Source organism: Crocodylus porosus, unplaced genomic scaffold, assembly GCF_001723895.1.
Source record: "Crocodylus porosus isolate Cpor-Errol unplaced genomic scaffold, CroPor_comp1, whole genome shotgun sequence".
NCBI classification, from domain to species: domain Eukaryota; kingdom Metazoa; phylum Chordata; order Crocodylia; family Crocodylidae; genus Crocodylus; species Crocodylus porosus.
In genome coordinates, this window is record NW_017728921.1 from 16,113,013 (window position 1) to 16,137,918 (window position 24,906).

The 24,906-nt window shown below is 49.1% G+C and overlaps 2 protein-coding genes across 2 annotated transcripts in view; both read left to right on the forward strand.

Annotated features, from left to right (window-relative positions):
* MMP11 (matrix metallopeptidase 11) overlaps positions 1-24,239 on the forward strand; it is a 30,771-nt gene extending 6,532 nt beyond the window's left edge. Inside the window, exons 3-9 of the mRNA XM_019539399.1 lie at positions 12,205-12,455; positions 13,637-13,780; positions 14,642-14,775; positions 17,703-17,968; positions 18,720-18,933; positions 21,264-21,521; positions 22,627-24,239. Of these exons, the coding sequence (XP_019394944.1) occupies positions 12,205-12,455; positions 13,637-13,780; positions 14,642-14,775; positions 17,703-17,968; positions 18,720-18,933; positions 21,264-21,521; positions 22,627-22,760 (1,401 nt within the window). The 3' untranslated portion in view covers positions 22,761-24,239. The remainder of the gene's footprint in view (positions 1-12,204; positions 12,456-13,636; positions 13,781-14,641; positions 14,776-17,702; positions 17,969-18,719; positions 18,934-21,263; positions 21,522-22,626) is intronic.
* SMARCB1 (SWI/SNF related, matrix associated, actin dependent regulator of chromatin, subfamily b, member 1) overlaps positions 23,188-24,906 on the forward strand; it is a 16,531-nt gene continuing 14,812 nt past the window's right edge. Inside the window, exon 1 of the mRNA XM_019539400.1 lies at positions 23,188-23,199. Within this exon, the coding sequence (XP_019394945.1) occupies positions 23,188-23,199 (12 nt within the window). The remainder of the gene's footprint in view (positions 23,200-24,906) is intronic.

Genomic DNA, 24,906 nt, shown 5'->3' on the forward strand with positions numbered 1-24,906 from the left:
GGGGCCCTGCTCTCTCCCGCCTTCCCCTCCCGGACACCCCCGGAGGGATGCTGTCCCCCCCGGGCCCGTGTCCCGTCCCCCGGCGCTTTGCCCCTGTCGTCCCCGCGGGACTCGCCTTTTGCGCACTTACTTCCCATTCCCTTAGAGCAAAACCCCTCCCTGGTCCAGACATGAGCTCTGGAGACTCTGTTCCTCCTGCAGGGGGACTCCAGACCCCTCCGGTCTCAGCCCCCCAGCAGACCCGTTTGCTTTAGGGCTGGTGTTTTCGGCGGTGTCAGCTGCCCCCTGGTTTGTTGAGCGGGGGACTCTGCACGCTGGCTTTTTGCATGCGGGGATACACTTAAAAACCATGCTCCTCTGTGGAGAGTGAAACAGCAACAGCGCTGGTGAAAAGGAAAGGGGGCAGAGATGACTGTAATTACTGTTTCCAAGATGACAAGGGAGGCCCCCCCCCCTTAAAGGTAATGCAACCCTCATGCTGAGCTGGCACTTCCCAGATGAAAGCAAGCGTTAAGGGGATACAAAAGTAAATAGATGAATAAAACATGCAGGCAGGAGGGAAGCAGCAGGGCTTTCTCTGCAGACATGCCTGCCAAATCCTTGCACCTGGGATGGGGCTGGGAGCAGCAGGAGGTGCTGATGCCGGAGAGGATCAGTGGCCTGTGAGAAGTCGGGGGATTGGAGAGGACAGAGAGGTCTCTGTGCGGTGGATGTGCCTGTGTGTAATTGGGTTATTATATACATGTGCTTCTCTGGCATGCCACACCATAGCGACACAACTGTGCCCGGTAGCGCTGGCGGGGATTAGCTGGGTTCTGCCGATGTTTTTATCATCATGCTGTCATCTGAGAAGTTTATAACTCGGCTGTTAAATCTGCCGTGGGCTGGAACTTGGCAAAAATGCTCTTGGCCTCCAAAGTGCTTTCATTATTCCAAGCAAGATGTCATTGACCCCAGCACAGCTGTGCCCCCGCCGTGGGGCAGGCCCAGCACTCCTGCTGAATGGGGATGCGTTTCTTCACCCCCCCCCCCCATGGCACAGCCTCAGCTTTTCACTCGCAGCTAAATTTAGCGCCTGGCTGATCCCTATTCCGCCCAGCCAGAATTAGCAATTTATAAACATGGAGCATGGCGCATTCCTGAGGAGACATGCACTCAAGTGGGGGTGAGGGGAGAGAGGTTCCCAGTCACCCCAAACCTCGCTACCTCCGGGAACGCAACGGTTGCCGTTTTTGAACGGCCCAGCAGTGCATTTAGTCATCCATGGCAGCCTGTGCTGGACCCTAGGTTGGAAGATTGTGCCAGCCCTGGATTTGTAAAGTAAGATCCCTTTGCAGCTCTGTGCCCGGCTGAGACTAGGACCCCCCCTGCACCGCTGCTGCCCATGATCCCCACCTCACAGATGCCAAGTGAAAAAAGGTTACTGAGGATTATACAAGCTGGCCAGCACCCTTGGAGCAGAATAGGGAGAGTTTTTTAAAAAAGGTTTTGTGGGACACGGGGATTGCCGTACCACTCAGACTCTCCAGTCCAGACGCCTATCTCTGCCACTGGCCCAGATCAGAGGAAGGCACCCCACTACCACTGGTGTTATCTGTACAGCCACCCGCCCAAGAGGAAAATTCCTCTTTAACACCAAGCAGTTAGCTTTTGGCTTGCGTTCTGAATCATGAGTGCTAACATGCCTGATATGTTTTTATCCTTGCTAGAATACCTCTGGATTATGTCAGTATTATTCCTAACAAATGTCTAATCCTTTTTCTACATCCTAATGAGCATTTTATTCATGAGTTCCTTGAGGTGGGGAGCTCTGCTAGTCATGGTAATTGTGGGGGGGAGCAGTCAGTTTCTACAGGGACATCATCAGCTTCATTTTTTTTTTTTTCTTTAGGTTAGTTTATTTGATCAAAATCCTTTTCTCTTGACTCTCGGTAACTAATAGTGTGCCCTTCCTGTCATGAGTTTTCCTGATCTGTCACTGTTTACAAGGATCTTCTCTATAACAGAGAAAATATCTGTTCAGTACAAGTAATGAAATGGACCGTGCAGAAGTTGCTCTCAAATGCCTCGAATAAACAAACTGAAATGACAGATGCTGCTTTTCCCCACTGGCCACACTTCTGTCATTGTAGGCTTGTAAATGGAGTTAGTCCTTCAGAGAAATATGATTTGCAGGTTGATGACATCCCCCCTCTACTTCCATTGCCATTTTAACTGAAATGTGTGCAAGTGCTTTTTCCTGCGTTAAGATCAGGCTGTGCAGACTTTAGGGATTGAGTGTCTCTACACCATTTGGCAGGCAAGGGTCTAAGATAACAGCTTTATTGGACCAACTGTATAGTTGGTCTGGAGGCAGAGTGCCATTCTTCAGGTCTGGGGGGAAAAAACAGTTGCAGCCAACTGTATACTTCTCCCTCATGTTCATCTCCTCTGGAAACGAATTCATCTGAATGTTTGGAGCCTCTCCCCATGCTTGTTAATAGTTGTCATTGTCCTTTCTCTGGACCTCTTGCTCACTGTGGATGGGTGAGAAAGGTGCTGAGGGGTCAGGGAAGAGCCCCCTAGCTGGAGTTCCCAGTTCTGTGGTAAAAACCACCACCTGAGCCATCAACTGTTGGGTGCTGCCTGTGAGCACTCAGATCTAGGACGCAAGGAATCTGCAGGTAGCAGTGACCTAAATGTTCTTTGCTTGCATACAGTACCATACCATGATGGGGCAAGGGAGGGCTGACGGATTTCCTCCTGACCCCAGCTGGTGATCAGAAGCTTGAGGACTGATAACCCTTGATCACCTAGAGCTCTGCACCAATACCAGATGTTGGGCAGGGCTTGTTATTTCGTTTTGTGTTTGTACAGCACCTAGCACAATCAGGCCTTGGCTCATGACTTTGGTGAAGCACGTAATGATAATGATAATAGAAGTAGCATTAGTTTATTAGCTCTGAGGCTGAAGTTTGTTACCGTGGAGTTCTCAGAGCTGTGGTTGATGGAGGCTTCATCTCTGCTGTTAACAGCTGCAGAAAACAAAAAGTCAGGTTTGGCTTTTGCTGTCTCCAGTGTCTCCCACAAACACCCTGAACAAAGCTCTTTAATCCTCTGGGCCTTGCACGCACAAATGTGGTTCCTGGAGATGGCCTGGCTTAGGCTTCTATGGGAAATGGAAGTCAATGTACCTTACTGAGACACTTACCATAGAGGGATGGGTGGCCTCATGCTCAGCTGGCTGGTATAGGTCCTTGCCTAAAACTCTGCTCCTCTCCAGAGCCAGCAGGTCCTACCTGGAATGAACTGCTCTCGGGGAGAGGAGCAGAGGGAGTAGTCGGGCTCCTCTGGCGTGTACATGGAGGATTTGATCTATGCTGTTTGTTTTCATTCTTTAAATATTGAATTGGGTGTCCGGGGTAATTTCAGAATGTTTATCTTCAGCTTCAGCAGCAGATCAAGAGCCCGCGTAAACATTTACTCTCTCGTTGTCGATCCTTCCTTTTCATACACACGCACTAGCCACAAGCTGCTGTTACTGAAGGCTTAATGTTAGCACCTGGCCTCTGGCAAAGTGGATAGGGTGGGGGCTAGAGAGAGAGCAGGGATCAGAGAGCAAGCTGGTGTATTCAGGGCTGTGTCCCACACTCTAGGTCACTCACGCCTGGGCCCCAATGCCCTACCTCCAGCCATTATACTCGGCTTTCCAAGGACACACTGATTCTCAACCGAAGTGCCATGGCGCCTGTTACAAGGCACTCTGGTTTGGCTCCTGCTCAAAATTAGCACAGCTGGGCAAACACCTCCATGTAATTCACAAGATAAACCCAGAGATTGCAAACAGGAATCCATAGTGTCAAAACCATTCTGACCTTTTGTGGGCTTTCGGAGTTCTTTTGCAACAGAATTGCTCTAATATTCTCCCGTAGTCAAAAAAACAAGTGAAAGCCAAGAGCTTGCATTTTCTGAGGGGTGCCTGGAGTCCAACAAGTTGAGAATCACTAGTCTAGTTATATTTAACAAGGGGCACTCAGACTGTGTGTGTCTCCACATGTGAAATGAGAGGGTTTTTCCCTTGATTTTTTTTTTTTTCCTTTATAGCCCTATGCAAGAAAGTAAAAGGCTGACCCTTAGCTGCCCACATCTGCCACCTGGCCAGGGCAGACATGGATAGGGAAATAAAGTGTTCTTAGTTGCCTTGTCCCATGAGGGAAGAACAACTGTAATGCATGAAATGGCAATACACAATTAAAAAAATACAGGGTGGTGCTGTCTTTAACCAATGTGTAGTTTAATTTGTGAAACTCACTGCTGCAGGGCATCAAAGGCCACAAAGGAAATCAGGTACAGGTTTAACAGTTATATTCTTATGTGGATTAGGAATAGGTACTAAGAAGGTTAAAAATAATAAGGCCATCCAGCCTCATGTTTCTGGCCATGGAGGTTTTATTGGCCAGTGTCCAAATAAATGCCTCATCATCCCCTGTCTGCAGTATAGGCCTAAGGAATGTGCCTGGGAGGATGGTGAACAACAAAGACTTGTATCTGAATCTTATGGGCTTAGCAATACCCCATTGTTCTAGAGATGGGACTGGAAATTTCACAAGAACAAGCTCTCTCTGCAGATTCTGCTCAACGTGGTTCTGGCCAAAGCAGTTGGCATGGGTTGTGTTCTTGCGATACCTGCCTGTCTGTGCTGCAAGCCTGGCTGAAACAAGGAAGCAGGAGTACATGGAAATGAAAGAGTGCACGAAAATCAGCTGAGCATTTGCAGGCTTTGGTTTGGGTTCAGTTCAAGTTTAGAGGGAAGATGCGAAGCCAAAGCATTCCAATCACATTCTCATGCCTCGCTGCTTTGGTTACTGAAGAGCAGATGGGACAGGTGGTGTCGTGGGATGGCAAATGGTGGATTCCCTGGAGAACCCATCAAAGGGCTTTGCTCTGTCCAAACTAAATGAGGGAATGATCAGGCTTGTGTGGAGCCCACGGGGTTGACAGTGTGTCACTGCATGTGAAGGCTGCTGGGCTTTTATGCCTCTGCATGTCAGCCTACACTCCCACACTCCATGTTTGTACGTGTGCATGTGACCAGATACCGTAGTGTTAATCCACTTGGTTGTATGACACTTGCTGCACTCCATGGAGATTCCATAACAAAAGGGACACGGAGACCTGAGTCTTTCCAGAAGAACCTCTTAAAATCATTGTGTGAGGATCTCGAGATTTGGGTGCCTACCAAAGGTTTGGGAAGGGAGTGTCAGGGAATCTTGGTCCCTTCCCCAAGTAGGACCATACTCCCCTAGGTTGGGTTCCCCAGTCCCAGGCTATAGCAGGCATATGTCTTTGTACATTTGGGCTATCCCCATCCCAGTGCACCTAGGCGTGTATCTTTTGAGGTCCCAGTCTACAACCTGAGGGAGATGGGCCTCCTACAGCATAGGGATCATGATCCTTGGCCAAGTGGGTGTTTGCTGATAGCCGACTCATTTTGAATACACAAGGGAATATGAAATCCCTTCTATGGCTGGAACATGCTGAATCCCAGAGAGGGTCCCTTGGTCTCAAGGGGACTCCAGAGTCATCAGGCATGGGGCTCTTGAGATCTCATGCTCCCAGGCCTCCCAGGGTTTATTTGCCTTGCGCCTTGCAAGTCCGCTGGCCTCTGGTCAGCTGCCGCTTCCCCTGCACTGACAGCTCTGCGGTGGTGCCACTGATGGTGTGAAGCCTTGAACTGTCACATAATTAAAATGTCTTTGAAGGAAAATAACCCAGTGGTGTTTATTCCTTTGCCTTCCCTCTTTCAGCAGCCTGTGTCTTCTTGCTCCATCCCTGCGCATAAACATATGCCTTTCTCAGTGTTTCATGTTCCGCATTGCTTAGGAAAAATAAACATTTTCTTTCTCTGTTGCCAGCAACAACCAGCACCAAATAATCCGGAAACAAAGTCTGGTCACAGGGAGCTTGCACTGGAGGATTGTGAGGGAGAATGTGAAATAGCAGAAAAGGGACCCAGGCCAATGCCTACAAGAAGCCAACCCCGCCTCCCTCATCTTCCCCTACCTCAACCCTCCTGACGTCACACTTTTCATAGCTCCCACTTGAGCCCAGCACACGGGAGGACATGGGCCAGTCCTGTTACAGGAAAGCTCAGTGTGTGTAAAGTGCCCATAGATAGAGAGACAGTAGGTGGTGCTCAAGAATGGCTCTGGGGTTTCAGAGGCTCATGTGGCTTCCTTTACACTGCGTTTTTCATTAGCTGTTGACAGGTCCCACTGGACAGAGTGAGAGAGTTCACACAAGCAGGGGTCAGACTGGTTTGCAGACCCATGAGTCCTTCCAGCTGAGAAGTGTCGGTATTATTATCCCCTTTGAATGCTGTCTGGGACCACATCTCTTCCACATGGCCTGGTGCCTCAACTGTCTCACTGCATCAGTGAGGATGTGGCTTCCTCTGATGAAGACCTGTCAGAGGTGATGTTCTCTGAGAACCTGTTTCCCTCTATATGTATCTGTGCTGAAGCAGCCCTTTTTTTCTATAGCCTCCCTGTTTAGGTTACCCGGGGGGCTGGCCTGAGACCAGTGCAAGACTCTCCCTTTCCCTGTTGATTTTCCTTCTCAACCTGGCACCGGGGACACTCTGCTTTCTCTTGTCCTGTCCAAGGGCAGCTATAGTTCCACCTCCCACATCCCCAACTGACTCTGCTTCGGGAGAGCAGGCGATCTGGACTTGTGGAAGTGGATCAAGGACCTGCAAAGATCTTGTAACCATGACAGTGAGCAACCTTTATTCCTCAAAGCCTAGCTTAGGAGGAGTGAAATGACAGAAGGGCTGGATAAACCTAAGGGCCTGCTCAGGTGTTGCTTCCTCACAGTTCTGTAAGGACAGCTCTGCACAGAGGAGTAAAGCTAGAGCCAAGGGGCTAGGCATCCTCTGTGTGCTGACCATGTCTGGAAGGGGATCTAGGGCTGTCAAGGAAATCAGGCTGCAGGAGAGCTCTTGAGTCCCTTGTGGGAGGCTGGATCATGGAGTTGCACCTTGAATACAGTCACAAGCATAGGTAGCAGGGTGCTGGGGACAACACTGCTGAGGCCCTGCCCTCCAGGGCAGGACGAAACCTCACCAATATGGGAGACCTCCATCCTTAGCCTGAGCTGAGGCAAGTAGCTGGCCACTCTGGCTGACTGGGAACAGGTATCTGTGTTGTGTCATGGGCATTATTTATTTATTGCATGGTGGCAGCTCCTGGGAGCCCCAGTCACAAACCATGCCTCAGGTGGGTAGAAACACAGAACTTAAAGATGATGGTACCTGGCCCAAAGAGTATCCTTTAAGTGTGAGAAAAGTGGCAATGGACAAACAGGGGAGGACCAAGAGACTATGCCCAGCTCTTGTCATGTTCTTTGTACCCAAAAAGTGTCTTGGTTGGTTGATGCTTCTTTCTGCCTGTGGCTCTTCTGCTCTGCCTGCCACCTCCTACCCCATCTCTGTTTGGGCTCTGCCTCCAGCGCGCAGGCAGGTCTTCAGCGAGGAGCCCTGCCTGACAGGGACCCACCCAAAGACCAGTTCCCCAGGCCTCTAATCTGTGAGGCTAGAAGTGCCCCAACCTCCTGCCTGCCTGGGGCAGGTCTTGAGGAGCTTGGCTACTTCTCAGGTGGCCTCTGCAGGCTGGAAAGTGGAGTCTGTTCTGCTCTGAGATATACCAAAGCGTGAGTGATGACGAAGCCCTGCAGCGCCTGGAAGAAGATAGCAGGCAGTCTCTGCGTGTCTACTATGGTTTTTCTCTCCCCTGAGACCTGGCCTTTTCCTCCTTTCATTCCTGCCTGGACTTTCACAGCCATCTGCTGGGAAGCCACTCTTCCTCACAGGACACCCTGCCAAATGTGCTGCCTAATCCTGCTTGCAGACTATCACAGCCTACCCCCAAAACTGTCACCAGAGCTCTCCCTGGGGGCTTTCGCTTATGTACCTTTGAGTCTCCAAGTCGCCACACTAGAAATTATTTGCTTCTTTCTTTAGTCAAGAGACATCAACCCCCAAATGGTGACTGTTCCTCTCACCTTCATTGCTCATCTCCATTCACTAGTGTGGGAGTCCTTCAAAAGCCGCTCCATCCTCCCCATCCTGAGTGGGATAGACTTTGAGTTGCCCTTCCTCCCAGCTAGTAGCAGCCTTCTCATGCAAGGTCACTGGGGTTTTTTGCAAAGGAAGATGTTCCTGCAGGCGTGAGTTGGGGTCTCACAGTCCCTGCCTCTTTGAGCAGTGTCCGGGGAGTAAGGTGATGCCTGGGGTGAGTGAGGTTGGCAGAAGCTCACCCCTCAGCTCCTGTGTTTGCCGGACGAAGGGGTGTCCTCTGGAACCCTGCTTCGTTTTCCTCCTATGAAAAGCCGATGCTGCACTGGTCTGTTCTCATCTCCCTGCTCTGTTGGCTGGAGAGGATTGCTTGAGAGTGATGTAAAGCATTCTTTTCCCAAGACTGTGTCGATTTCCCATATCCCCTTGGCACCGGGGGCCAGGGAGGTGGAGTGGGGAAGCTCTGCTCTCCCTCATCACTAGCTCAGTTCTGTTCCCAGCCTCTCAGAGTAATGAACTCTTGCTCCCCAGCTGCAAGGCTTTTGGCCCCCTGGAATTTTATCTTCCTCCAGATCGGCGGAGGGGATGGGCAGGGAAGCCTGGCCTTAAGTGGTTTAATGCTTTTCTTAGCCAAAACAAATCTGCTAGGGGAAGGTCCTGAGCAGTAGATTTCTGGCCTTATGGCTTGCAAGAGACTTGCAAACAGCTCAAGCTTCCACTGTGTCTCAGCTCTGGTGGGCAAAGCAAGCCTTTTCTTACCCCACATTGCCCACCACTCGTTGCAGCTGGGGTTGGGATCTGCCACTGGTAAGGAGGGCATGTTACTAGAGCTGCCTGTCTCACCACGGCAGGAGTGCCTCTGGGGGAGCTGAGTGTACAGTTACTCAGAGGCCTGTTCAATTGGTACACGTCTCGGGACAGAAGAGTCTCTAGAGAATTCCTTGGTGAGTGGTACCAGTCTGTCAGATATTTTTCTCTCCCTCCAGCTTTGCACATCTGGCTGTGTCCACACCAGCAATTGTCAGGGAGTTTCCTGTTGTGTCCGGGTAGCCCCATCTGCAGCAATGGGGTGGGAGGCTCATTGCAGTACAGGTATTTTCCACCAGCTTGCACATAGGTGACCCAGAGACAGGTGCAATGCCCTTCCCTGGAAGTTGTTGTTTTGTTTGCTTGTTTTTAATAAATTTGTATCCAAGGCCAAATTAGCCAAAACTAATTCCCAGTCCAAAAGTCCAGAACCATAGGTGGCCCTACTACCGGCAAACATCCTCCACCCACACCTGGGGCTTCAGGTGTTTCCAAATCCTTTGGCGGGCATCCTACTTGCAGGCCCGAGCCTGGAGGCTTGGTTTGGATGCCCCCGAGTTTTATTTGCCCTTAGCCATAAGGCCCTTAGAGCAAGCAAGGAAGGAGACTCCCATTTGCATAAACTGGGCTTAATGCCACTACACCTCGGCAGGTACTGAACCACACCAGAAGAGCAGTTCTCCTGCGGTGCAGTTCAGGAAAATTGCCTTCATGGACACAGGTACATGGTATTTCCCCTGCCAGGTTAAGAAGCCACTATGCTTGTCCTGAGCCTTCTTGATCTGAGCCTCCCTGACAGTATAGGGACACTTTAGGGGCAGGGTACAGCTAGCATAGCATGAAGTGCCACAGGCTCTGGGTGCTTGCAGTGACCCAGTGCAAGGGGAGCACCAGTGACTCAGACCAGCCCCTGAATTGGGAAGGTGCACACTGCACTGCCAACTGCCCTGCAGTAATGAGGGTTCCTGTGCCCATGGGAGGGCTCATATGTAGGATCCATCCACCTTTTCCCACCCCCCCCCCCCCCCTTTCACCCATGCTAGCTGTTGCCATGGGGCTGTCCTTGCACAGGTGGAATGCAGACACATTTATCACCGCCTGTTTCAGTGGAGTACCAGGTCCTGCCCTGAGTCACAGGTGAGCGCCTTTCAGCCTGTGCAGAAGAGCCCCCTTCAGTCTGGGACTGTCTCAGGTGACAAGTGTGGGTAAACAGCAGCGGTTCTGTGCTCAGCAAAGGGTTTGATTGAATGCTAGAGCCTGTTTGCTGAGACGGGGGGATGGGGGGGGGGGGACAGCCAGGATGCCAGGCTTATCTACTGCTCTCTTCACAAGTGCCTTGCAGCCATCAACAGCTCCCAGCCCAAGCAACAGCACAGCCACAGTCGGGAGACCCGTCCCATGGAAGTCAGGGTACCTCTCACTGCAGACCTGTAATCCCAAGAGCAGCAGCAAAAGATGGCTTAATACCAGCCCCTTCTCACAAAGGAAAGACCCACAGCTCTACACCTTCTCTATGTTACCAGCCAGATGGAAGCATCACTGGCTCTCGAGGGTCTGGACCTGGTGCTGTATCCATCCAGTATTGCTGTGCGGTACTTGGCAGGTACCAGGTCCTCCACAGGTTCCTATAACTTTCAGAGGGCCTTGGGATGCAGGTGGGTTAGTTCACTGCAATGACTCTCAGGCATGGGTGGCAGTGGGTGATGGCTGTTGAGCCTGAGGACTATCCAGCTGGGAAAGGGCAGGACAGGTGAGTGGAGTAATAACAGCAGCAAGAGTGGGTGATTACCTGGTGCCTCGCATGACCTCCCAACCCCTGGTTGGTCCCTGCAGCCTCGCTCAAAGGCACAGGACCGATACATAGATGTTAGCCATGATAGCGGAATTAATGCCAAGGGCTTCACACTTCATTACAGCCCACATGAATGGAACTATTGTCCTGGAACGGAGAGATGGCAAGTCAGGATTAAACAGCAGCTCTGCCCATAGGAAACCAACTGGCACTGTGCCAAATTGACCTTAAGGCCCCTGGTGGGATGATGGTGGGAGGACAGTCTGTCTGAGTGCACCTCAGAGACTTGAATGTGCTGGCCTTTGGGTGAGGGGAGGTATAGGAGTCTCCTTTCACCCCCAAGTCACCACAAGCTACAAAATAAGACATAATGAGCATGTGGGGCCAAACCTGGAACCCAGGTGGGAGGGGGCACTCAACTGGCCCCGATTCATTCAGCACATGGGCAGCTTCCCTGACTCCACATCTTGCCCTGTTTGTCCTTCCTGGCCAGGGGACACGGCTAGACATCTCTCACACACGAGCATGGCCCTTAACTCTTACAGGCGCTTAGGTACTTTCCTGCAAAGGAGTCTGTTGGGTGTTGCTTTGTTACCAGAGGGTTGGAAAGGCTCTGCCACTATGAGGATGTGCTGGTAAGGAAGAGCTCCCATCGGGGAAACAGTTCCTTGAAGTGTGCCCACAAACTTATGAGGATCTGAGTGTGTTCCTCTCCTCCCCCCAGGTTGGAAACATTGCCTTTTTAGCTCTCTGTGTAGCAGCTGTAAGGTAGGAAATCATAATCCTGATTGAGCTGTTTTGGGGGAGAGGTTTGGCCTATGTAGTGATAATAGCACCATGGGAGGGAACCCTCTCGGGCTTAGCCACATCAGTTGTGATGGTGTTCTTGATACCCCTAGGTACTTGGTGTGAGTTGTGCACTGCCCTGGTGATCTTAATGAAGTGCTCCTAGCTTTGCTCTGGGTTCTCAGCCTAGGGGGCACAACTTTCAGGGAGGGTCACACCAAGTACCTAGATGTGTCTATGTCCAGCATTAGGGAGAATGAAATGCCTGATTAAACTACGCCCCGAGCACTGTGCACTAGGGGTTAATGACAACAAGCAGCCAACTGGAAAAAAAAGAACAAAAAAAAAGAACAGCAAACGGGAGGCAATTCGCTGCCCAGAGATTTTTGTGTCTGGCTTTGAGGGTCTGGCTCCTGCCCATAGTTGCAAAATTATTTCCTGCCGACCAGCTGCCTGGGAAAAGCAGACCATAATAACCCGGGGCCAAGACACTGCTGTAGTTCACATGGCATCACAGCCCTCCTGTGCTGGAAAGCAGTGGAGCCCAGCAGATGGATCATACCACAGACACGAGTGTTGGCTGGACAGGATGGAGGACAAGCTTCCCAGGGGAGGTGGTGTTGGCTCGGGGTAGGACACATGGCCTAGTGGGGAGGCATAGCTGAGAGACCGCTGTGGTGCAGGTGAGAGGAAGGGTTGTCTCACCATGTGGCTTGATTTCTTCTGCTGTGTGCTGCCATAACAGCCCTGCTCCTCTTTTGCCTAGGATGGGGCTCGAAAACACCACACCTGGAAGGAACAGAACCCCTGGGTTTCCCCCTCAGTTAACACCTTGGAGTCAGGAGTCCCCTCCAAGGGCTTCTCCCAGAGCACCGAGGGACAGGCGGCGCACTGGAACCCGCCCCGCTGCGGCGTGCCCGATGTGCCCATCCTGCCAGATGGCCAGAACGGGCGGAACCGACAAAAGCGGTTCGTCTTGTCGGGAGGGCGCTGGGACAAGACGGACCTCACCTACAAGTAAGACGGGTCTGGAGCAGGACGAGAGTTCTCAGTGGCTTCTTCCCACTAACGGGACCTCTCCATTCACTGCTCTCCTGAGCAACAGAGGCTGAGCTGGGCTGGGCCTCTACCAGCATGGGCCTGTAAAGGCTGGGGGGCTTATGCAAGAAGCAGGGTGCACTATTCCCAGAGACAAAGTTGTAGTTTACTGGTTTAACCAGGGTGTATTTCCCCACTCACACTCACAATGTGTCTATCCCTCTATACCAGTTCTCAATCTTCTTAGCCTCAAGGCACCTCTTGGAAAATGCCAACTCTTAGTTTCAACTCATTTTGACTACAGAGACATACTAGAGCAATTCTTCTGTAGCAAAGAACTCAGCAAGACCAAAACAGGTCAGAATGGTTTTAATACTGTGGATTCCTATTTGAAATCTCCGGGTTTATCCTGTGAATCGTGTTTGCACCTAGTAGTGCTAAGGTTGTGTGACACAAGGCACCCTTGAAAGGATCTCAAGCTTCTGCAAAGGCTTTCATAGACGACTTGCGTGAGATTTTGTGGGCCGCCTCAGAATTATACTGCACCTAGCGTGCTAGGTGTCAGTAAGTGCTCTACACAGTATGCAGACTACCCAGTGTACTCAATGCTCGAAGCGCTCAATCTGGACCCAGACTCAAGTCCTCTTCCTGGTATGTTATTGGGGTTGGACAACAGCAAGCCAAGCCATGTTGTTTGATAGATCACTCATAATAATGGAAAGCGGATGGTGACTTTTCTGAGGGGAATGATCAATGTGACCTAGAGAACATATGATTTATAGGCTGTAGAAAAGTGACAGAAAACTGATACAGAAAAGACTCCTAGATGAAGTGAGTGTGGAGGGTACTGGTGACTGTGATGATACTGTGGCACTTGCATTAATGGTGGCTACACTGACAGTTAATGCAGTGAAAAGGATGCTAGTGGTGATAAGTTATTTACAGGGGAGATCTGGTATCATTTCCTGACTGGGATGGGGGTTGCCATGAGATGTTGATCCCACAATGTTTTGACGTTAACAGAGGAGCAGCAGCTCTTTCCACAATGCTAATGACACTTGAGCTGCTGCAGCTGCTGCCTCGAATGCACTGATCCTACCTGAAGTGCTGGTACCTCAGCGATGGCTGCAGGACATTGGGTGACTCTTGCTGCTTTTTAGGATAATCAGATTCCCTTGGCAACTGGTGAAAAGTAAAGTGAGACGCACAGTTGCAGAAGCCTTGAAAGTATGGAGCGATGTGACACCACTGACCTTCACTGAAGTGCAGGAGGGCCGAGCGGACATAGTCATTGATTTCACAAGGTGAGCATGGAAGGAGAGGAAGCTCTAGTCCAGAAGGGGGTGGTCATCTTCTTCCAGTGGGCCTAACAGGACAGGGCCAGAGCCCAAACTGTTCACAAAAGCTGAACAAACTGTCAGCAGCAATTTACTTTTTCACTGAATTTAGTCCCATTTTCTGTTCCCAAGCATTCGCCTTGGCTGTTCAAGGACAAGCCATTATTGTGTAGCACCTCACACAATGGGGCCTGGATTCCTGGCTGAGAGCTCTCTACATCACTGCCTCACAAATGTTTTATTTTATCAGTTCATGTGCCATTTGAAAACCACTTGCCCATGAATTTATGCCAGTACTTGTTCAGCTGTTGGGTCTTCCACAAAGCATTTGCCTTGTCTGTCTTCAGCTACTTTAGTCTCTGCCCTTTGAGAGACTACCTAACCTTTTGCCCAAAAACAAATATAGTTTCTTGGTTAAATTAATCTCGGCTCCAGGCCTTGAGATTCACTTTCTACAATGTATTTATGAGAGCAAATCTTCACTCCAATGAATGTTTGCACAGAGCTAATAGAAGGGATTGTGGAGACTGTTCAAGGGATGATGCGGGTTGCAGTCAGTATGTTTGTGCTTTGCCGAAGTATTCACATCTCCCTCGGGCTTCCCCAGTTGACAGGAGCTGGGCCTGGGTGAGGCCTTGAGGATTTGGCCCAGGTACTTAGTGGTCTGCCACTCCTTTTACCCTCATTTCACCTAGGCTGCCTTAACTCATGGTTTGATGAGTCTTCACCTTAATTCTGAGGGCTCAGTGGTTAGACCTCATCTTTTCTCAGGTCTGTAGCTTTATTTAAGTGCTGCTTAACTGACCCGGATACGTGCATCCTTTCCAGGTACTGGCATGGTGATAACCTGCCTTTTGATGGGCCAGGAGGGATCCTGGCCCATGCGTTCTTCCCCAAGACCCATCGTGAGGGAGATGTCCATTTCGACTATGACGAGACCTGGACCATTGGGAACAACTTGGGTACGTTGCTGATGCAGATGAGTTGTGAAGGGCAATGACTCCTGATGAGGAGCCTAGAGGAGCAGTGACAGCAGGCTCCCCACACACAGCACAGCACATGGATCATGCCCTGCCCCCAGCAACCTCATACCTTACAGGCTCTTGTCACGTTGCAGCTGCAGTGAAGTCCAGTTCTAACACCAGGTCACCTGAACACCCACAGCTAGAAATAAAACAGGAGAAATGAAGGGAAACTAAGGCACAGATGCCAGGTGAAGAGCTCCTTTGTCACAGTCCCACGTAGTGGGCTGGGATCAGTCCCAGGTCCCCTGAGCATTTCTCTCAGTCCGTTCCCAAAATTCTTTTCTTGAAACAGTCCATAAAGGGAAACAATACAGAACAACTGCAAATCTGCCATTTGGCCTGGGAATAGTCTGGCCGTAAACAACATCTTCCTGCTGGCATGGGGGAGGGGGTGACCTCAGTTCCAGATCAAGTAAAAACCATGGGGCTAATAATAAAGCAAGGCCAATGTCCTATCTCACAAGATAGGTTACATGATCTTGGGATCCAGCAGGATTATTCCCTAAAGCCTGCCTTCTCCAGCAAGATCTACAGAAAATAACCTGCATCAGACACTGTCCCCCTCCCCCAGCCATCCATGATCATCAGGGAGAAGGAAATGAAGAAAGGATTTTAAAAATACTAAATTAACACCCCTTTCTGGGCCTCAGCATCCATCTCATCTCGTCTCTGTTACAGTTTTAGCACTCACAAATCCAGTCCTGTGCCTGCTGAACTCCAGGGCATTTTCCCCAGTGACTCTGAAAGCAGGATTAGGCCTTCATCAGTACACCCCCTGGAGCAGAGACTGTCCTTATTTTTGTTGTGTACAGCTCTAGTTTCACTGCAGCTCCAAGTACCAACTGACTCACTCCAGTACCTTTTGTAACATTACAAAGATACTTTCTGCCACCTGCAGTGGGGCAGTCTAGGAAACACCCAGAATTTTCAACACACTTCCCAGGTTTCAGTGTGCTATATGAAGAATTGCCTTGTGTGCCAGTCTCACTGAAGCCAATGTTTGAGGACAGCTTGGAAATTTGCTAAATCAGACGATGCCAGTATCCATCCTAGTAACAGAGCCCAGTTCTTACCACCTTTTCTCATGTGGCTTCAGAAATGATTAGCAGGAACATTGTGTATCCCCTCACCATTTAATAGCCTAAATTGCTTGCCAAGCCCTCATTAATCCTTGCAAACCCTTTGGGAGGTAGAGAAATCTCATCCTTCATTTTTGCAAACAAGGACACAGAATCATAGAGAGGTTTCAGTGATTTGCCCAAGTGTCTCATAGCAAGTCATGGTCAACAACAGGATTTGACCTTGGGAGTTGCTGGTTCCCTGTTGCCTCTGTGATGAATGTGATGGCACTTCTCTAGCACAGATTTTTTCAGATGTGCCAAATCTGACCACAGCACAGGAGGTCTGCCAGTCCTGGAAAGCAGAGTGCGAAGAGTCTGCCAAACTAAAAAGCATTGTTTGGAAGTTTTTAATAAGCCACTGGTGTAGAAATCCCGCAGCCTCAGCTAACCTCAATGTGTTTAGGTTCATGGTGTTACCGCTGAGCAAAATTTATTCATGTCTTTGTACTGCTAATAGGAAGATAAAGCCAATGCTGCACGTCTACCAGACCTATGCAGGTGTTCCTACTACATGGAATATTCCACCGCATGGCCATACCCCTTGGGAGCTGACCCTCTCCCCTATAGGCAGAAGTGGATGAACTAAATATAGCAGCTCTTGTGGTTGACTCTGACCCCGACTCTCCTCTTTCCTCTCAGATTGCAACATGGAGGCTTTCTGACTGAAACCAGGTGCATGCCTGTGGTCAGAAACAAATAAGCCTTGTAACTTAGTTTGCTTCTCTCCTAGAATTTAGAACCTGAAACTGGTCAGCTGGGAGCTACCTGAGGTCTCCTGGATCCCATCTGTATTCTCCTTTTTAAAGATGCTTTCAAGTAGTTTATGCTTACTTGAAAGTTATTCCCTTATGCCTACTTGAAGGTTACTCCCTGAATTCTCTGAGTCTAGCAAGGAAGAAGCAGACGAGCCTTTATTTATCTTTAATGTCATGTTCTTGTTACAGTCTACTGCAAAGCAATGTGTAAGCTCCCCCTGCTGTCTGTGCAGTAGCCATCCTGAGCACAAGCTATTCTCAGAGTTATTTCTTCATAGCAGCTGAGGTTGCAGTTCTGCTTCCCTGCAGCTGTCACAGCAGATGTGATCTAAATGTGACCTGTCAGGTTGCACTTAACCATCAAGGAAAGAGGCCTCCCTTGCAAAGTTCAGTTTACCTGGAGACAATGTTAGCATCCTTCTACCTGCTTCCTACCAGACAAATTCCCACGTGTGTCAAAAGCAGAACCCTCCATCCACTGGCAGGTGTGAGATACTCCTGGGAGCTGGGACCATTCGTCCCTGTAGCTGGTCATGCGCAACCCACTGAAGGCAGAACTGAAAAAAGCTGATATGTTCGGGTGAACCCACACGTGTATAAGAAAATGAGTTGCACATGCACTGACTCCCTCATGCAGCTACAACATTCAGGAAGGAAAACCCAGCCCACCCCTTTCACCAACAGCCTTTGTAGGCTTCCTAGAACTGCCTTTTTAAAGAGCGGTCTCAGGGTCTACTGAATTCAATCCTCTGTGGAGATGCTTGCCATCTATAAGCCATGAAGCACATCAGTAGACTCCTGCGGACAACTGTTACCCTATCGAGAAATCTAAGAAAGAAACAGAAACCCTCCTGAGAAGCGGGTTCCCCCTCTGCCTGCCTGTTCCCAGGCCCACCAGAGTAGATAAGCAGAGAGGCCTCTGCCCGTCTTGGGTTCCTCACCCCCTTCCTGGACACTGAAGAACACCTTCCTCCTCCTCCCTTTGCAGGGACTGACCTTCTGCAAGTGGCTGCTCATGAATTCGGCCATGTCCTGGGCCTCCAGCACACAGCTGTCTCCAAGTCACTGATGTCCCCCTTCTACATCTTCCGCTACCCACTAAGCCTGAGTGAGGATGACAAGCAAGGCATTCAGTACCTCTATGGGAAACCAGAGCTTCAGCCAGAACCAGCCCCAACCCCAACCCCAACCCCAACCCCAACAGCAGAGCCACCCCAGCCAGACATTGAAACAAATGAGATCACCAATGAGGAGGTGAGTGAATAGCAATGCATGTACCAAAACCCCAGAGAATACAGAGTCAGCATTAGTTTCTTTCTCTGCATCCTGCTGAATCTTCCCGTAGTAAGGCGCTGGGGCAGCCACAACAATCGTGGAGGAGCTGGGGAGCAGGGGACCCATTAAGGATTCTCACTTCATTGGGGCCTGGTTATATAAGGCTTCCTCTTATACAGGCAGCCTGAGGTTAGATGACAAGTAAAGCATGTCTGAGGGCTGTAGTTGGTCCCCTGCCGCCACCCAAGCTTGGAACAAGTTGATGGAGAGAGCTCAAAGACCTTCCCTGCAGAAGCAATAGAGGTCAGGGCAGGAAAGTATTAACAGAGCCGAGTAGGGAGCTGAGGAGCGCAGCAGTGATCCAAATTGGGGCACAGTGGCAGATCTGTGTGGGTAGGCTTACATAGCGCCTGGCCAGGCAGTGCCTGGCTATAGCTAGGGCTATTGACTGGTTGCTTTAATAAACTAGCTTCCAGGTCCTTCAACAGGCAACGCAGTAAGTCACACCACAAATAGGAAGAGCTCCTACTGTTAAGAGCTCCTCCTGCCTGCTCACTCCCAAGATGCTTCATCCAAGCACTTTATCAGTGGAGAACAGGATAGATTTAAAAAATGCTGGGGAAAGTCACAGCATATGATAGAATATCTCCAAGCTTCCCCTGCTGAGACACCAGGCAGGGTGTGGGGCACCCACTATGCCCAACACCTGATCGACCTGCGGTGTTCTCAGTCTGTGCAGCCAGATGCCTGCGACACAGATTTCGACGCCGTTTCTACCATCAGGGGGGAGCTGTTCTTTTTCAAGTCTCGCTACGTGTGGCGGCTCCGGGGGGGAAAGCTGCAAGCCGGCTACCCCGCCCTGGCTTCCCGCCACTGGCAGGGGATCCCAAGCTCTGTCGACGCAGCCTTCGAGGATCCTCTAGGAAATATCTGGTTCTTTCAAGGTAAGTGAGAGCAGAGCAAGTTTGGAGCAGAAGAAAGGATGAGAGTCTGTAGAATGGGGAAATGTAGACTTAACAGGTTTCTGGGGATCCAGACATTCTTGGCAGCTTTGAGGAAAGGTCCTAATAGGATGGTCCCTTTATCTCCCTCTCTTTAGCTGTGGGGAAGGGGTGCTTTTACATTAGATAACGCCAAGATACCATATTTTCCTCCTCTAGAACAGTTGTCTCCAAAGTGGGGTGTGCAAGACGATCCATTGGGGTGTGGGAAGAAAATATTAGAACTTCTATTTATATTTATATAAATATACATATATTGGGGGTGCGTGCTCAAAAATTTTTTACTGATAGGGGTGTGCAATCAGAAAAGTTTGAAGACCACTGCTCTAGAACACAAGCAGTTATTGGGTGAAAGGCTCTGCCTAACAGGCCTGAAACCATGTACAGTAGAGCTGTGAGGGGTGAAGGCAGCACTTCCTTTCTATCATCTTTTAGATGAAAATTGGTGAAGTGGACCAGGCAACTTTTTATAAAATGGCACCGACAAGCTGACAAACATTCTTGTTTCAGTTACTCCAAATCAGAAGAGTTTCACTGATTGACCCTACTGAGCCAAAAGAGTTCTAGCAAGCTCATTTATGTCCTGGTGTTTGTAGCTATTTATCCATTTCTGCATTCTCACTGACTCTGCGTCTCAACAGATGTAACTCCACTGGCTTCCAGGAGTTGCTCCTGATTTACTAGAATTCCTAACAATAGTCAGGCCATGGTCCTACGCACTTCTGCACCAGCCATCAGAGGAGGGCTCATGGTGGGTGATCTCTCAAAGGGAGTCATAGCCTTCACACCCCTGGCAACACTGAAAGTGTGGTGGCATGCCTGCACCCTTCTTCCCTATCCCCAGGTGGGGCTTGGAGTTCAACAGCAAGAAGAAAACTCAAAGATCAAACAAGATGCTGTCATTCCTGCCACCACTGCCTAGAGCCAGACCTACTGTATTCTGCAGTGGGTGCCATGACTTTTAAAAACAATGGTGTATGCACTGTTTGCTCATGATGATCCTGGAACTAAGAATGATCATTTCCAGTTTCATCGGGCAGAGCAGGCCTTAATGCCCTTTCTAAGAGACAGGACTGAAAACAGTTGTTATATAAGTGCACATTTTTATGTGCCTGGTCTCTGCTTCATCAGACAGAGTCTCAGTGCATCAAGTGGCTCAGCAGCCAGCCTTTCTCTATGTGGATATTACTTGTAACCTGACCTGCAGACAAGGGTTTATGCTACAACTGGCAGACGACTCTTACCTACAGCAGTGCTGTGGAGTGTTGCTAAAATGAGAACTTGAGAAGGTGTTACATGCCTATGAGTCGTTGTGGAGATTACACATGTAATCTAGACTCAAAATATTCTCCCACTATTTCATTTGGGCTATTGCTTGTCAGCTCCCGTAGAATGTCAATGAAACCACATGCCCAACAGTGTAGTTCTTCTTTCCTTCACTACGCATTTTTTGCACATGCAGGTACATGTACATTTTGCTTCAAGCTTGAGGCTTAGATTTCAGAGCCAGACTTGAAGGCATGAGGAACCCACCTCCTCTCTGAATTCTCTCTTCCACATCAGTCAGAGCTTAGTTCATTTTCCTTCTCTAACCACACCTGGCAGCCTCAGGTCCATAGGCAGGGAGAATAAAATATACCAAGGTGTGGATGAGTTGGGGTTTATTCCTGGCAACAATACGTCATTGATTCCCCACTTCTCTATATCATCAGACTAGCTGGGATAATGCAGTGGGTACTAAATGCCTCTCAGCATGCACAGAGCAAAATCCTAACCATGCTCCTTTGAGCAGCCTACCCACAATAGCCACTTCAGAACAATAACCAGCAGCCAAGTCGTCACCAGCTGGAAAGGGAGAGAGAAGCTTATTTTCATGTTACACATATTCATTACTTGGGACTCTGACCCCATTGGGGTGGGCACCATTTGACTGTGAACAGAAAGGACTGGAGACTGAAATCCTCCCTTAATTCTCAAAATTGGCAAAGGAAAGGCAGCAGGTAGACGAGTTCTCTCCACATCACCCCGTGACACAACCTCAGCCTTTTGTAGGGGTAAGATGAATGTTTCTTATCCCTGTCCCTTTGATGCCCAGCATCCCAATCACTATCAGCAAAGGGGCCTGTGGTGGTGGTGGCAGTGGTTTCCCTGCCATGGACAGCTTTCCCTCGACTGGGCTGACATGCTGGCACATCCCACCTCACAGACATTAGACAGGACATTCCTTTCAGTCACGCCTGCCCTGACATGTTCTTCCTTTTTCTCCTCGTCAGGCCCTCAGTACTGGATTTATGATGGTGAGAGACGTGTCTCTGGCCCTGCACCTATCATGGAGCTAGGCCTTTCTACTTCTCCCGTCCAGGCAGCCTTGATGTGGGGAACTGAAAAGAACAAGATTTACTTCTTCAAGGGAGGCAATTATTGGCGCTTCAACCCTAGCGCCCGCCAGGTGGACAATGTCTACCCACGCACAGTGGCTGACTGGCGTGGCATCCCTCAGGAGATTGATGCTGCTTTCCAGGATGAGTCTGGTGAGTGCAGAAAAGAGGAAACACATATCCCTGCATGTGTGTTCTCACCTAGTCCTGCCTCTTCAGTGGGAAGGGAATCAGCAGGATTTGGAGTGTAAGGATCATGTGTAAATTAGCATTCATAAAAGAAACATGAATGAACACTGTGTATACTGAGCATGCAATCAGTGTCCAATGTGTATGTGACTGATGCATTTGTAATAAGCTTTGCAGAAAACCAAGTAATTAAGTAATCTGTGGCCTCCTGGATATTAGCATCCTTTGGGAGAAAATGCAAGGAGAACCATGTAGACACTTTTTTTTGGTTAGAGAGACTCTACATCAGTACTGCCCTCCATTCTCTTAGTCACGTGAGTTTATATGACTTAGTTTATATAAGCTGTATATGCGCTGATCAATGCTTGTATTAATCAGTACTCTAACAAGGTTACAGACTAACACAAGGAAAAGTTCCACATTGTAAACACTCCACAAAGAAAAAATGCATACCAGCATTATGAACAGCACTTCCCTTTGCTTTGGAGGATGGTCAGAATAGCAGGGAAGTACTGTCATTATCAGCTGGTTCCCCACACTGGGGTTCTTTGCTAAAAAATGGCAGAGCAATGCCACACCCTCTTTATCCAGAAATACCTTGGGAGCACTTGACAAGAGATGCGTTAACCCTAACATCTTTTCCTTCCAAGGGAGTCCTTCACAATCAGCATTATGCCTGAACTCACAGTAGTGACTTGAATCTCAAGGGAAGGGCATCTCTCAGTGGTAATAGATTCCCATCACCAGAATCCTACCCCTACTTGCATATCGAGTAAAGGTCTAATTCTGAGCCCTTATCTCCCATTCAGGCTGTATTTCTCTCCTCACCTCCCTCCTATATTGTTACCACACTTAAAAAAGGCAGCCTGATTTGCTAACCTAGCGAAGCAAACCAATGGGAAGAACATTTCTGGGTGACACAACTGACACGTACAGCTTTCTGCTCACCCTTCTTTGCTGTTTAGTTCCTGGCCTTTGGCGTGGCTCTTCATCCTCTGAAAAAAATGAAAGGTCTCGTCAGTAGTCTATATTCTGTCTCCTTTGACACTTCACCACTCTATCTCCACAGGTTTTGCTTATTTCCTGAGAGGCCGACATTACTGGAAGTTCGACCCAGTTCAGGTGAAAGTGCTAGAGGGTTACCCACGCCAGATCAGCCAGGACTTCTTCAGCTGTACGCCTTCCTCCAACTCCTTCCGATGAAGAAAGGGGTGCTAATGGCCCCCAGATTCTTCTCCTGCCTTCACATATCACCACCAGTCACCTCAAGAAATGTCCCACACTCTGACAAAGAAACCCCACTCCTGTCATGCTCATCACTTAACACCATAGGTGGCACAAGTGGCTTGAGGCAGCTGTTGGCCTAAGGTGGAAACCTTAGATTCCAGGAGTTTGTACTCACAGCTTGGTATAGACATTAAAGATGACTGCAGCCTTGATGACTACCAGCTGCCTGCATTAAGGGTTGAGTGGCTGCTCTAATATTTTTTTGGCACTGACATCCTAAAGACAAGAAGCCAACTTGGAATGGGGTCTGCTTCCATAATTATCTGGACACCATCCATTTAGAAAAGGGATTCCACTGGTATTTCTTTTGTTTACAGTGTGTACAGCGGGGCTTCACTTACTGATGTTGGCGTCGGTGAGAACAGATTCCATGGATAATCCTTTCCTTAGCCATGACTGGGAGTTTTAACAGTCAGTTGACTATGTGTTGAGAAATTCAGATATGTGCCCATGTTGCCAGGGTTACTTCAACAAGAGGGGTTGGGCTCCTGAATTTCAGCATCTTGTTCCACGTCTAATGATATTTCTGTTTTTGTATTGCGTTTTAAGTATGTATTTTCATTTTATATGGATTTGTGAAAATACTACGTACTTTTTTAAGGAAAAAAAAAAAAAGATGTTAGGTTTCAGTGCTGGACGCTGCCTTGTATCTCCATGTATTGTTACTAACTCTGGGGTCTCAGTAGGCCACTAGATCACCACACGACCTGCAGAGGGTCTGAAACTTCATCACCAGTTTCAGAACTGCACTTAGCCAATGTCCAGGTCTTGGTTCAGCTCTTTGTTCTCTCCCTATCACTGCAAACCACTGTGCAAACGACGACGGTTTTGTTCTTTTTTGTTCCTCCCTCTTTCTACCTCTCTCATCCATGCCATTCCTAGCCCTCCCCCCATCTCTCCAGTTCATTCCCGTTGCATCTGCTTCCCAATCTCATCGTTTCTGATGCTTGGTACAGATCTAAAAAAGAAATCAACAAAACAAATTTTTCCCGGTTGTTAGAGTCCCAGGTAGCACAACGACGTCCCATTACTGCTCTTCCCAACCGTCCTGGGAAGGGTAGTCCAGAGGGGGTTAAGACCTGCTCAGTTATCCTTTCCATGTATCAGCTTTCCTTCAGAGCTAGTCAGCAGAGACAAGTAGGATTTAAACCTATCCACAGCAAATAAGGGATGTGGCTACATGGCCTGTACCACCCCTAGCCTGCACGGTCTGCCTAAGCACTTCAAATTTACCTCATTCATTTTTCAGGTCAAGGTTTTTGACTTCTCAGTACCCCTGTCTACAGCCGTTCTTATTCTATATGTAAATGTGTAAAATGTGTATAAACCCTTTTTATATATACTGTGTATATATTTATATGCTGTTCTATATCAATGAATGTGATCTCTTTTCTATGCTCTGCCTGGTCTGAGTTGCTCAACATCAACAACAGCTTTAAAACTGGTCCCAACTCGAGACCTCGTCTTAGGCAGTGACGAAGCTGGAAACACAAGTGGTATTTTTGTAACCAGGTCTCAACATGCTCCGCTGACCCAGTTTCATCAAATGCAGCATTGTGGCTACCAATTATCCTCACCTAATATGTATCATTGCAGTAGTGTTTAGAGGCCTTTGATCAGGATGTAGGCAGGAAACTATGCCCTTGTGCCGAAGAAAAAAGTGAAGGAAAACTATAGCAAACATTGAGGACAGGCAAAGCCTGAGGAAACCCTGCAGAGAGCTGCTAGTAATTGCTCATTGCCAGCAGATCCAGGCAGATAATTATTCCCCTCTATTCAGCACTGAGGAAGCCACATCTGGAGGACTGTCCAGTTTTGCTCCCCCCCCCCCAGGGATGTGGGCAAATTGGAGAGAGCCCAGCAGAGGGCAAAGAAAATGGTTCAGGGGCTGGGGCACACGACATACGAGGAGGGGCCAAGGGAACGGGGCTCATTTAGTCGCAGAAGAGAAGACTGAGAGGGATTTGAGGGCAGCCTTATAGTTTCATAGTAGCTAGAGTCGGAAGGGACCTAGGTAGATCATCTAGTCCGACCCCCTGCCTTGGCAGGAAAGAGCACCGGG